Source organism: Ostrinia furnacalis, unplaced genomic scaffold (assembly GCF_004193835.3).
Source record: "Ostrinia furnacalis isolate ACB-3 unplaced genomic scaffold, ASM419383v2 OfSCF4318, whole genome shotgun sequence".
Classification (NCBI taxonomy): domain Eukaryota; kingdom Metazoa; phylum Arthropoda; class Insecta; order Lepidoptera; family Crambidae; genus Ostrinia; species Ostrinia furnacalis.
In genome coordinates this window covers 499,616-514,385 of record NW_021134557.1, presented here as the reverse complement: position 1 = coordinate 514,385, position 14,770 = coordinate 499,616, and the positions used below count along the sequence as shown (strand labels likewise).

At 41.5% G+C, this 14,770-nt stretch overlaps 1 protein-coding gene across 1 annotated transcript in view; it reads right to left on the bottom strand.

Annotated features, from left to right (window-relative positions):
- The window catches only part of sl (small wing phospholipase C gamma 1), a 32,220-nt gene that overhangs the window by 11,631 nt on the left and 5,819 nt on the right, over positions 1–14,770 (bottom strand). The window contains exons 6-9 of the mRNA XM_028313675.1: positions 13,483–14,416; positions 11,360–11,541; positions 5,236–5,413; positions 4,591–4,656 (exon numbers count right to left, since the gene is read on the bottom strand). Coding sequence (XP_028169476.1) covers positions 4,591–4,656; positions 5,236–5,413; positions 11,360–11,541; positions 13,483–14,416 — 1,360 coding nt within the window. The remainder of the gene's footprint in view (positions 1–4,590; positions 4,657–5,235; positions 5,414–11,359; positions 11,542–13,482; positions 14,417–14,770) is intronic.

Sequence of the window (14,770 nt, the reverse complement as noted above, 5' to 3'; positions counted from 1 at the left end):
TTATATGAGGATTTGAAATGCTATTTATTTATGCACTTTTGTATATTATATGGTCGGCTATATATCGCAGGCACTCCGGTGCGCGTTCCGAGTGGCACTGAGCCTGGGAGTCTGAGCACCCTCTTTATGTAAGTAGATAGGTATTGCCCGCACCCATAATGGACGAGCTTAAAAACAAACAGCACGTGCGGCCTTGCACATCACATCAGCATACCCTTGGTGCGGCCTACACCTTGCATCCCGCGCTCAGCCAGACCTTAAGTGCGTTTGTCTATAAATAGATACTAGCCAAAAAATATTAACACCATTCGTATATCAAACAGGAACTTTAGGCAAATTTATTCAACACACTCGCGTCAGCTTTAATTTGTGGAATTATTTAAAAATATTGGTCTACAAGATGGGAGTCCAGCCTAGCTATGGCACTACGGATAAAACATGTACATGAAAATGATAAGCTGCTACGTATTCTAGGTCTATGAAACAAAACTATAGAATGCAATATTTAAATATAAAATCCACATCCCGTTTAAACTAATAACTACGCCAAATAGAAATTGACTAGAAAATATTCTAATGATATTAACTATTTTATGAATCTACCTATAGATCTAAGTTATCTGTCACCGATGGAACCATAGGTGTATAGTCATGTAGCCTGTTGACAAGTCGATTGTTCTCCTACCTCGTGTGCTCGTGTGGCCTACGTGCAAGAAGACATTATAGGAAAATTCCAGAAAAACGAGTACCGATTTATCATTTATGCATTAAAGCCGATATCAGTTCAAAATGTGACCTTGGTTCTATAAATAAATACGAGATCACTCTCGAAAGACGTTTTTTCTTTTATATAAGATTAATTTAACTACTCAGTCTTGTCAACAACATAAATATTTAATCTGGCCCTAAATACGAATATTTGAAATCGGGTTATTACGCATAAGTTTTTGGTACCTTCTGGAAAATTTTAGCTAATCAAACAAGTATTGTCGTTGTTTTTGGATTCAGTGCTCTTATTGTAGACTAGGCATGTATAACTTGGTGAAAAATCTTAAGTTTACCTCTGTGATAAGTCGATGTCAATCATTATATTTTGGGTGAAATTGCACAATAAGTCAATGTCCTCTGAAATATTTTAAATTTGCATAAAGCGTCAACACGTAAGAGAAACTCAAAGGATTAGCCGGTGAATACTTCCTGGTGCGCCCGGTGCGTAGGAAATATAGTTTTCACTGTACATAGGGTGATTCATAAATACGGTGTGAAAACATAGTTTACTTCTGTTAAGTATTTGAAACGAATCAACAAGTAGCAATCTCAATGTTTTTATGACTAAAAATGGGGTTCACAATGTTACTACGTGAGCCATAATGAAATCTAAGGGTTGCAAAGGGATGTTTTTTGAAAAAACTACATGGGTGTCATTTTCGGGTAATCTTAGGGTGATGATCACGAATATAATGTCTGTTTTGAAATCCTTTGTGCCGAAAATGGGTTCTATTTTGGAAAATGAATATGGGTGTTATTTTCGAGATTTCTTGGGGCGCTGATTCTTAATATCGCATCTATTTTGAAATCTAATATAGCAGAAAATAGTTTTGTATTACAAAAACAAAATGGGTGCCATTTTCGAAGTTTCATGGGGGGATGATTACAAAATATCATCAATTTTAAAATCTTAGATACTAGAAATGTTATTTTTTGGGAAATCAACATGGGTGTCATTTTCATGGTTTCCTAGGATGTTGATTCATAATATAGCATCACTTTTGAAATCTAAGGTTGGGAAAACGTATTTTTTTTCTGGAAAAACAATATGGGTGTCATTTTCTAGGTATCGTGGAGGATAATTATTTAAAAGGCACCAATTTTGAAATCTATTATCGGAAATAGGTTTTCTTTAGAAAAACGAATATTGGTCTCGTTTTTGAGGTTTCTTGGAGCGCTGATTCTTAATATAGCATCACTCCTCCAATCTAAGATACCGGAAGTAGACTTTTTTGGAAAATCAATATGGGTGTCACTTTCAAGGTTTCTTGGGGGCAGATTACTGAAATAGCAACAATTTTGAAATCTGAGATAGCGGAAAGGTTATATTTTGTAAAATCAAAATGGACTATGTGAATAATGTCAATGATGTCGACTGTACATAGACGTGCAGCTACCAATGTAGATAACTTCGAGGTGGATAGATGAATGTTAGAGATGCACACATTTTTTTGCTGCTGCCCCGTCTATTCTGGGACTCGTCACTCTAAGTAAGGCAGATGGATGCTAATATGGGCGATGACAGCAGTCACGATTAATTAAAAGAAGCATTGCACACATTTCAGTAATATATGAGCGAAATTGCCTATTTTTATTTAAAATGAGTGACGTCACAATAGTCTATTTATAAATTGACATAAATATTGTTGTGACGTCATAAAAAGTACGACATTATTGATTCATGTTGTCAACATAACTATTGTTTACCGAAATTATTGTTTACTTGGCCACCGTTAGATGTAACGGATAACACACATTGTTTTTATTCAATTATAATATTTTAGCGCGTAAATATTTGGATGCAAATAACTTGCAAATAAGAATGATCTAGAACAATACGCGAATATTGTAAATGATAATGTGTGATGGCACTACAGTACAGATGGAGCGGGAACATTTTCATATTACAAAACTATTTCAATTTGTTTGAAACTAACTAATTGAAGTTCCCAAACTATCCAACTAAAGCGACCATAGCCCAGTGGTGTCGGCATCGGACTAACCACTTTCGGGGAACGCTAGTTCGATTCCGGACCCGCTGGGCTATTGGTATTGCGGTGAGGGGCTGACACAAGGATATACAGCTTGCTTGAAAGGGGTAGCAGCGCTATTAGTCATTTGTTTACGACAAATTACATCTTTAAAAATGCTGTGTAATGTGGAAAATCTCGATTAAAATGGCTAGAACTATCTTCTACTTTAATAAACGGCTAAGTAGTTACCGCAGGGTGACTCGGCTGCCACGATTCGCAATCGCAGTACCCGAGGTGATAGTTTTGTCTCCGACCTATGTCCGTGAAGTAACAAAGATAATTATTATATGTACTTACCTTATCATTTAAGTTAATTGGTTTGACTATGAGCAGGGATCAGTTGAGAGGTACTCTCTTTTAATAAATAATTGTTGCAATTATTGGAACAACACATTTAAAATTGACAAATTTATTAGCAAAGGGGACACTTGTATTATTTTGTGTATCATAACGTTGAAGGATAAAGCTAGAAATGCTGTGACTTTGTACGCGTGAAAATTGTTTGAATAATATTTCCCGTTTTTGCAACATTCTTCTTTACTGCTCTGCCCTTTTTGGCTGTAGGGTGATGTTATATAGCCTAAAGCCTTCCTCGATAAATAGGCTATCCAATACAAAAAAACATCAAGCCAGACCAGTAGTTCTTGAGATTAGCGAGTTCAACCAAACAAACTTTTGAGCTTTATAATATTAGTATAGATTAGAAGTAATTTTAATGGGTTTCGATCGGTTTTTGACCATATACAGGAGAGTAAAGGAAAGGAAGAAAGAGATATATAAAGATCGCTTTAACCTAATGAAGTCCTATTGGGCAAAGGGCTCTCCCACGGATTTCTACATTCAGGCGTTTCCCACAACCTGCACCAGATGGTCGGATCGAGTAGTGGCTTCCTACACTACGTTTGCCGGTTTGTGGTGGCCGCTTTCGAGTGGCCCTCACTTCGAGTCTGATGATGCTTGAAGGGTCTTTATACAGGGTGTTAGGTAAATGGGTATATGAGCCGACACTAGCCCATGTTAACATGGGCATATAAATGGTATGGTGAAGTCAGAAATTTGATATCATCATTTTAATTTTTTTAATTTTCATACTAAATAAATTTTATAAAATCCGATTTGTATGAAAAATAAAATAATTAAAATGAAGATATCAATTTTCTGACTTCACCATACCATTTATATGACTATGTTAACATGGGCTAGTGTCGGCTCATATACCCATTTACCTAACACCCTGTATATTCTCTCTCATTGACCTAGGAGTACTTGTTAATGCAAATCAGGAGCCCCGACCTGCAGCCCCTTATATTTTCCTGCTCAAGGACCGAGGCGTACTTGTACATCGCATCAGGCGCCCCGGCCCGCGCCCTTTTATATCTTTTCGCTTATAGACCGAGGCAAGTAAGTAGACTTGTGAATTCCCAAAATTGTGCGAAAAATTCGTTTTGTTGCCAACAGTATAATGATAACAGAAGATGGACTGACAATAACTTTAGTTTTGGTGACGCTTTGCGAAGTCACCAAAAAACCAGGAACTACATCATTATTTGCGATTTTAATGCCGATTTCGACGGGCTGTCAGGGGGCGCCATAGAAATCTCGCCCAGGGGCACTGGTAGTGCTAAAAAGACTAAAGGGAACCTAGCAGTTAATGATTGCACACGGGCGCTATATGGGCGAGAGGCTGGATATGTTCATTTCATAAGAATTTTTTTTTCCAATCTAAGTATTAAATACGTTTTTTTTTTTTTTTTTTTTTTATGTGATAGGAGGCAATAATTAAGTTTACCTTAGACACGAAGGAGGAGGGATCCATGTAGCCGGGGGTGCCGTACACGGAGCCGTCGTCGGGTTCCTGGGAACATCATTCAATGTACATTATATTTGCGAATGCGAGGTGTCAACATATTATTTATGTAATTATTTACAAAAGTTAATCAGAATATTGGTGATTTCACTAATAGTCCTGTTAACCCCTCGTACTAAGCTCAATAAGTGTTACGAGTGGGTTCTCCACGATAGTCCCGCGGCGATTCGATGGTTCGAATCCCGCCAGAACGGACGCTGCTGCGTTCCTCGGATTTCAGTCGGCCATTGCGACACCTTAGGCCAGGGTTTCCCAATTTTTTTTTGCCAAGAAACCCTAATTGATTATACTTTTCCTAGCGGAACCCCCGTACTACTCCGCCCGCACGCCCTGCCCCTCCCTTGTGCGTAAACAAGTCGGTGCGAGCGAACAACGTCGGTCACGAAACGTGGGATAATATTTTTTACGGAACCCTTGCGGCCTTTCCACGGAACCCCAGGGTTCCGCGGACCACCTTTCGGGAACCGCTGCCTTAGGCCATCGTTCAGTTATCGCCGCATGCTTTTTAAAGTACAAATATTTGGTCCCTGATTGGTTAGAATCCTGCGTTAAAAAAAGTGGGCTTACACTGATGATCCTCTTAACCACTTTCTCGCTTATGGGATGACACAGTTTCACCTTCTTATAGAGCGGGTGATTCTCGTAGTAGCTGACGAGCTCCACGAGGCTCTCGAACTTGACCGTGCCGATGGCGTAGAGGCGGCCCTCCTGCCGGATGCGGCAGTGCTTGATCTCCTTGTCTGACCTGGAACAAGGCAGGGGATCGCTGGAGAACCACTTACTTACAAATTCTTTATTACAGTGGGTCTAGACCAGGAATGGCGAACCTTTAAGTTTGAACGTGCCACTATTTAAAAAATATTTGAAGTAGTCATAGACACGTGCCATTAAATTAACACCTAATGCTATCAAGTGGCACCACTGGTGAGTGACACGACCTTACTCTACAGTGGCACTAACTGATGACGGCAAATACGATAGCTCATAATCAAAACACATTATTTACTATTGAATTACTGAATTTGTGATTGGTGGCGTGCCCAAAATATTATGTCGCGTGCCATCATTGGCACGTGTGCCATTGGTTCGCCAACCCTGGTCTAGACAAAGTGCAAATTATAATCGCAAACCAGTCGAAAAGTGGTCGAAAAGCCCCTTTTTTGTATGGAGTTTTGACGGATTCGATTTTCGATTCGATCAATAAGTGCGTTTTGTCTAAGGGGGCAGGTCTAGCGCGTAACTGTCAGTGCTTGAGGTAAAGATGAACTACACTGAAATGTCCCACCGACGACATTGACAGAAGGGCGCCACCATCTTCGTTCAACTACATGTTTTCCACTGTGGCAAAAGTCGGAACTAGCGATCCGCTATTGACGGTGGCCCACCTGTCAGTGTCAAATAAAGGACAGTTCAGTGTAGTTCTTCTCTATGGCAGCGGCACGGGAGGAGACATATGACGTGACACTTGTCGTTGGACTTCTCAAAAACACCCTCCCTTAGCGAAGAAACTCTGTCACCTTTACATTACTAGGCCCCATTCGACCACTTATTCTCTATCCAAGAATAACTTCTGGTATAACTGGCACAATGACAGTTTCAGTATGGGAAATATGTCAAAACTGACAATTTATTCTGAGATTAATATTTACTTTTATTTGGTCGAATCCACCCTAATAGTTATAATTGAACCCCTCGGCGTAAGCTAAAAACTCTTGTTACGTGTGGGTTCACACAACAGTCCAACTAAGACGGGGTTCGAACCCGCCTTCCCGGCCAACCGGGAATAATCTCACCGAAAGTTCCCACCAGCCCCCCGGTAATCACCAGATAGAGTTTAACTCAACTGATTACTCATAAGATCTACTGTCTGGTTTTGCTTTACTGATTGTGCCCCATTAAAGCATTTCTGGAGCCTCGTCATACGCTTATGAAGTTTGACAATTGAACAGTTACAGCCCACATAGTAGGGAATTTAGTGCANGGGTATGACTTATCCCCCCCCCCCAGGCCAGAAACTGGGTATTAGCATCATATTATGTATTATTATGTTCAATACAAACAATCATTAAGTTACACTCACCCTAACCGCGTCTCCGCATTGCCACAAAATATAACAAAAGGTAAACTCACGTATGTACCTCTCAGCGCTCGGCCGTCGCGCTAGGGTTGTCTTGTCATGTGTCGCGTTTATTTCGTTATGATAGAAAAATGTAACTCTTAATACTATAGAAGTAAGACAATAACAGATATCCACGTATAATTATGTAGTTATGTTTAGTACGTTATTATTATAGTAATAGTTTGCAAACAAATACACGAGAAGGAAGTAGTATCACGTAGTATGTTTGGGTGGTTGACACTATTATCCAATAATTCCTAAAACCTCTTTTAAAACACTTCGATATTCCTAATAATTGAGTTAGCTTTCAATTTGTCAACGTTAAACGAACTATTGAAATACAAATAAATACCTTACTTACCTCCCGGAATCAACTGGTAGTTTAAAAATCGAAAATGTAGTTTTTAATGTTTAGTGTAAGCAACCATCTACTTAACAAATGTTATAATACCCCTTTTTTCTTGTTCACTAATTTTCGCACAGAAAAAGCGCGGGAAACGTTAAACTGGTCGGGCGCGTTTTTGTTTCTCTTAGCTTTAAAATTAAAATTTATCTGTTGTAGTGATCAGAAGAGGTGTAATTAGTGTTTATATTTACTTGATTATTTATATATTGTGTAGTTAGTGTATAATTGCTGTATATTGGTAAGTCTTTAAAACTATTTAGTCGTCAAGATGAACGAGCCGCCTGACCCGGGGGAGGCTCCCCCGNGAACCAAATAGTATGAATTCATGGATAAAATAAATATTTTTTTCCGATGCGCAATAAAATTCGCCCGCTGTGTCCTGAAGAAAAATTTTTTTTTCACCTACTTTTTGCGAGAAAAGTACCATACAATGTTATATTTTTATAATCCTGATAAATGTAGCTTTCAGGTCATATTTTTTTTATTAGATTATCTCCAGTGGTTTAAAAGTAAACGACGTTTATTTAAAAAATCACTTTTTGGTTTTTGTGAAGTTTACTCAATATTTCAATTTTTTTGTATAAAAAGGCAAAAAGTTTGTTCTAGAAATGAATTCGCCATCCTTTAATTATCCGAAAATGATACCACACTTGCCCTAATACCCATAGTTTTGAAGATATGGGCCTTAAAGTGAAGCGCGGCGGAAGGAAACTTGCCCCCCCTCCCCCTGCTACCACAGGGGGGGCTCCCGATGTCTACCGACGGAAATCCACTCAGGAGCACCCAAAGAACCACTGTTGCAAAAATGAGCCTTCTATACCAAAGTGGAGGGGTTCTTGCACTAAATTCCCTACTAACAATATTAACGGTGCCTAGTATAAAGTAGCATAATTTTTACGCGTATTTGCCCGTACCGCATATGTGTGCGGGGCCATACTAAAATTAGACACATCAAGTATAAAACAAACATAGTATCTATAGCAATTTGCCTTACAAATCATAAGTGTATCAAATATCAAATTTAAAGTTACTGAAACCGAGTAACCTAACCCTCTTAACGCGGAGGCTTCATCAATTAAGCCACACACATCTTTCGGCGATAATTCGCTATGGAATTAAATTGACTGCCCGAATAAGCTTTAGTCATTGTGTAAGAAGAGAGATGAAATAAAATCTTCCAAATCACTATTTCAGCACAAGGCAAGCTTCTATTGGAAGATCACCTTTTCATTCTTAATTGCTTTCGATTAAACAGATCTTTTTGACTTTCATTTGACCGTCTCACTTGGGCGGCGCCGAACGGTGTGGGTATAATTTTTACGCGTATTTGCCCGTACCGCATATGTGTGCGGGGCCATACTAAAATTAGACACATCAAGTATAAAACAAACATAGTATCTATAGCAATTTGCCTTACAAATCATAAGTGTATCAAATATCAAATTTAAAGTTACTGAAACCGAGTAACCTAACCCTCTTAACGCGGAGGCTTCATCAATTAAGCCACACACATCTTTCGGCGATAATTCGCTATGGAATTAAATTGACTGCCCGAATAAGCTTTAGTCATTGTGTAAGAAGAGAGATGAAATAAAATCTTCCAAATCACTATTTCAGCACAAGGCAAGCTTCTATTGGAAGATCACCTTTTCATTCTTAATTGCTTTCGATTAAACAGATCTTTTTGACTTTCATTTGACCGTCTCACTTGGGCGGCGCCGAACGGTGTGGGTCATTCGTTATACCTGGAGCTAATCAATATCTTTAATAATACGGCCTCTATGGGTTGGATTTGTATCCCCACGCAAGTCTTATAAAGGACCGGGACACTTTTGACCCGTGAGCTCCAAAGCGTACAAATAATAATAAAATCTTTATTTGGCACGAGCGAGCCAAGCAATGGCAATTACAAGTGTAAAAAGAAGAAAAAAAAGAACAGTAAATATAATAATCCAGCCGGGCCAGCATAATCCCGAGCCAAAAAGGCGCCCGCTCAGCGATACTCGGGACATAAGTTAAATGTCCCGACGTTGATTTTCAGCGAGTACTCTTCCCTAGGCCTCGGCTGTTGGGACCCAAGCCGCGTCCGCCAAACATAATTTTGGTCATTGTGGAAATCAGCAGCTAAACGACGATAGCCGTACGCGTACGGTGAAAGGACTAGTCGCCTCGAGATCCGAGGAACGCTGGTACAAACTCTACCGCCGCACGACTATTATGGGGGAGTGAACCCACTCGTAACAAAGCGAGGGGTTAACGGGAATAATTACCAAAAAATATTCTTAAAAAAATCTCTGGGTGTGAGATACTTGCTCAGCACTCAGCAGTAAGTTGATACGAAACAATAAATTGTAGAGTCATGTAGCATATTAAATTAACTCGTAATTTACTTTTAAACCCTGTCCAAAGCCAGGTATTGCTACCATGGCAGTAATTAATCTCTTCTATATTATGCAAGTCAGCAGATTCAAAGCAAACCATTCATTCGCTTTTGTTGCTTAAACAAATCACTAAACGATCGCACAGCCAGTGAATCATTGAACTCGTCTAAGTGAGGTCCCAGGTAGGTTGAACAGTAGTCGCAGTGTACAGCGCTGATTATTCTAGAGCAAGTAAGTAGTTAGCGAGCGCCGGAAATCGGCCCCAGAACCCAGCAATTTGCCGATTGCGGGACAAACTGGATAATCTGCCAAGATTGCACCCCGCGTGCTCACGTCTTGTCGCGCTCGTCTTGGGACAGACGCTCTTAATGGATAAATTGGCTTGCAACACATTTGCATCTGAACTACGCACAGCTGGTAGCGACAACAAATAAACATATCCAAATAAAAACAAAGCTCACGAACCCGCAACGACTCTGGTGTAGAAAGCAGAACACAGCACAACGGCCAAGCATTCGCCAGCTTACTAGTAAACAATCTTAAAGAGGATCACAAACTCGCATGACGCAAATGATCAATGAACAGAGCTTTTCAGAGAAATAAATTTATCCAGCAACCATGGAAAATTATTTTTAATTTACTTTTGATTGGTTGAAGTATTTTCAAATTATAAATTGAATTAATTTCCCTTTCGTCGAACCAATATTAATTCGTGTATGTCCAAAATAGCAATGCAAAAACATAGCCGTACAGCGAGGCAGTAATAAATCGTCAAATGAAGTAGCACCTACTTGCGTAACAGTCACACATATTTTGCGTCACTGTCAACACATATTTTGCGTTCGCGTGAAAATTTATTGATGTATTCTGGTACGATAAAGCCCCCGTGTTTTGCAACCCGCCATGCTTCAAATGCATGTCTAGGTACGAGTATGAGTACTAATTCGCGAGCTCGAATACTAAGTTCGTTTCAACATGAAGCTTTTAACTTTGCTAGCGCTTATCTAGATATTAGCATAGCGTTGTGTAAGCACAATACATACAGTACATTGTCGCAGTTATATACCTCTTACAGTAGGACAGATAGCTTAGGAACTAGGAAATAATACAAGTTTTTGTGCTAGGAAAAAAATATTGTAATAATAATGTGAGCTGTAACTACTTTGGAGTCAACTTCATCTGACTTGCATATGACATATTATTTGTTATTCCTTACATCATGTATAACATAAGACTATTCTTTATTTGTCAAACGGTTGACTAGTAGAGAACGCTTACAGGTATTGGAACCGCCATTTGTACACTATGAAATGAAAATAAAGGAGTTTATTTACTCTAAGGTTTAAATAAGGTTTGCAAATATCTTCAATGTACACCAGACAAAACTGGCAGCGTAACAGCACATATCAGGCGGTCTTATGTCTACGAAGGGATCTTTTCCAGCCAACAACCGCCTCTGTGGTCTAGTGGTAAGACCACCTGCTTCAGACGCAGAGGTCCCGGGTTCGATTCCCAGTGGGGGCAGATTTTTCTGTTCGGTTTGGTTGGTGGTAGGGCTTGTTCTAAGTCCGCCTGGATAGCTACCACCATCTTACCTAAGTCTGTCGCCATAACAACAATGTTAACAGCATTATTGTGTTTCGGCAGCTAGAGGTAAGATAGCCAGTTCCTTCGTGGTTGAGGATTCCGGGTGAAGCTCGCTTCCACCTTCGGCCTGATCGTCACTTACCATCAGGTGAGATACAGGCCAAGAGCTTCCTCGTTGTGGATAAAAAAACAACTGACCTGAAGCTGATCGCGAAAGATCCCTGTTCCTTCTCGCTGGGGCGCACGAGGAAGGCGCCGTCGCTTTTGGCCCGGCGTAGGAGCTCCTCGGCCTGTGTGCGGGACACCGTCGGGTGCCACCAGTCCATGCCCTCGTGCTTGTTGGGCTGCGGCACCGGCTCCTTCAGCGTGATCAGGAACTCCTGGAAGGCATCTTCGTCTTGAACCTGAACGACAGTACACAGCGTCAAGCCACCATACCCTGTTAGTGTGTTAGTGCGCAAGCACGAGTTGCGTGTTAGTCACATTCACAATACATCATTCAGTGACAGAGGTGCTGTTCCGAAGTGACCTGCAGATAGCACGTGCACGAAGCGTGTAGCTCCGGAATAGCACCCTAAGGGCCAGTCACACGTTCTTGATACATATTCAAATCAAAATAACGTTAGCAGGTCATCATTGATTCCTGGGTAAATAAGATATAGTAGTTTATATGAAAGACATTGAAAGTTCCTAATAAAATATTAGGGACTATATCAGCACGTAGCGAAACTGGCCCTAAATGAGGATAGAATTTAGTTTTTAGTTAACAATTTATATAGTTATTAGTTTGTAACAGAAATTTTCAAAACAGTGCGGTCAACACATATTAACTATTGTAATTTAAACGTACGTTCAAATGATAGTTCGGACCAATTTATTTTATCTGGATACGAATGTTGCGAATAATGTTTACGAAATAAATGGGAATACGTAAGCATCAATGCGCAACAAAGTATACTTGTTTGCTATCGGCGATCTTCATGAATTAACATGACTGTGTTGATCTAGTCTAGAATATACGTACATTCTTTGATTTTCTAAGCACCTATTGTCATGTTTTGTATTGATCCCGGCCTGATTTTCAGATAAGCGTGCAGTGGAATGCAAATGAAACTGTCGATAGCAATGCATTGTTGCTTGCTTTTTCCTCGAATCTATGGTAATGTTGACCTTGGCAATGAGAAGTAACATCTCAATAGGATTGTGGTATTACACTAACATTAGAATTGAGTTTCTTGGGTTGACTTTCAGGGTTAACACCTACCTTTCGCTCCCACCACTGTATCTCCTGTTTGTCCAAGATTCCTGCCAATAAACCTGACCAAAGAAGGTTGGCTAGTCCTGACATAGGTATTTTAAACTGCTTAACTTTATACCTCATAAAGAATCTTCTTGTCGACAACAAACCTATACAGTGTCAGCCCAAAACTCCGCTACAAGGGAGGCGTTGTCAGCAGCATTCATTAAATCTTCCTGTGTGCAGTTGTTTGGGCACGCAGGGCACGACATCAGATGCTTCATCGACCGGGGAACACAACCACACTTACACTCCAAGTTTGAGCCATCCAAGAATCCCCATCAAAACAGATTGTCCTTACTACGGCCAACCTGCGTCCGAAGTCTATTTAAAGATTTCCAGGTAAGCCAGGGGAGCTCATGTCCAGGTCCTCTCAGACATACGAGACTAAAGGGCGGGGAAGGTCAGCTGCATCTCTCTTTTGACCGATCGTCATCAAGAAAGAAAAAGTATTTAAAATCAACTGCATTCCGTTGCAAAAGTGCGTGACGTTTCAAAGACAGTGATTCAAAGAGAGTAATTGTGATTATTTAAGTTAAGGAGTGTATTATGAAAAATCGCCTTTAAGAAAAGTCCACATACAAAGTTACCTAACTGGGAATCGAATCGAGAGTAATTGTATTAGGTCTTAAATTTTAATATTCGATAGGTATTCGTTTGTGATTGATTAGTGTGAACTAGTCATCGCTTCACTCGACCATATTAGAGAATGTTTAGGGAATGTGATTTTAACAACAACTAACATATAGGTGCTGTCATAATTATAGGTTGTCACGGCATGCAACAGTAGGATTTTGCGCTTAAATGAAGGTTGCTTATCCCGAAAGACATCCAGATGAAGATTGTATCACATTACATTAAAGCGGATATTTTTAATTCAACAAACACTGCCTTCTAATTTAGTTCCAGCAAAGATGAAGTCCCTAATGTGTTGCCCAAGATTAAAATTAAGGTTAGTAGGTGTGAGACAGGTCAGTGAGCACAGATGCAAAGCCTTCACCCACTAATAAACAAACCATCTGACCTGACTCCGCAGCGGATTCTGGCGGTAATGCGTGATGAGACTGTACAGGCTGTCGAAGCAGACGGACTCGATGAGGTAGTACTTGACGAGGCCGCGGTCGTGGCGCAGCTTGATGCGGCAGTGGTTCACCTTGCCCTGGCGCCAGAAGGACAGGCAGTAGTCACCGACGAAGGTGACGCTTTCGCGCACTAAGAAGGTGCCGTCGCCCAGCGCGGCGTGCGCTCGCAGCAAAGCCTCGGCCTCCTCGCGGTTGCCCGCCAGCCGCCCGTGGAACCAGCGCTCGCCGAAGTGCAGCTCGTCCTGCGGAACGGTCACGCTCCGCACGGCCTCCGCCTCGCCGTCGCTGTCCAGGTCGGTGTCGGCCTGCGTGCTGTAGTGCTGCGTGTAGTACAGCTTGTTCTCCGTCAGCACGAACGCGTGCGGGTTCCAGTCCTTGTCCACCGGGTCCTCCAGCAGCAGGATGCCGTTCTTGATGGTGTTGCGCAGGTCCAGGTCCTTGCCGTCGTCCTGGTGCACCGGCAGCGCGCTCTCCTCGGCGCCCTCGGGCAGCTTCTTGTGCTTGAGCAGGATCTTGCGGCGCAGGTCGTGCGGCGAGGGCAGACGCGTCTCGTTTCGGTCGTGCGGCGCCACCAGCAGCATGCTGCCGAACACCTCCTTGAAGGCCAGCGCCATCTTCCTCTGCTGCGGCAGCGAGCAGTTGTCCTCGATGGACAGCACGAGCGGGTAGTCCGACGTGACGAACGCGTGCTCCTTGATGGTGCGCAGCACGTCCATGAAGCGGATCTTGGTGGTGAGCGTGTGGCCGTGGTAGATGAACGGCATGCCGTCGGGCCCGTCCCAGCAGTCCAGCTCGATGCAGCGGCAACCCGCTCGCAGGCAGCGGACGTACGCTTCGAGCGACGACACACTCGAGAACTGGTCGCCGGTCAGGTATCTGAATACAAAAAATCATATAGCGCCGTTTCGTATGTATTGATCCTACTACCGAGAAATAATTAGCGAGAAAATCATTTGATCCCATTTCTTTGTCCTCGCAACAAAACAATAGGCGTTGACGTACCTAGAACTGTGGAGACGCGTAGGCGAGACATCCTGTCGGGAAAAATCCAAAGACAAAGGATCCCGCTAATTGGGTTTTCTATGAATATGAAAATAATACTGGAATAATGTGCTGACATCCTGTCGGGAAAAATCCAAAGACAAAAGACAAAGGATCCCGCTAATTAGGTTTTCTATAAATATGAAAATAACAGTGGAAAAATGTGCTGAAACACAATATCTTGAGTGG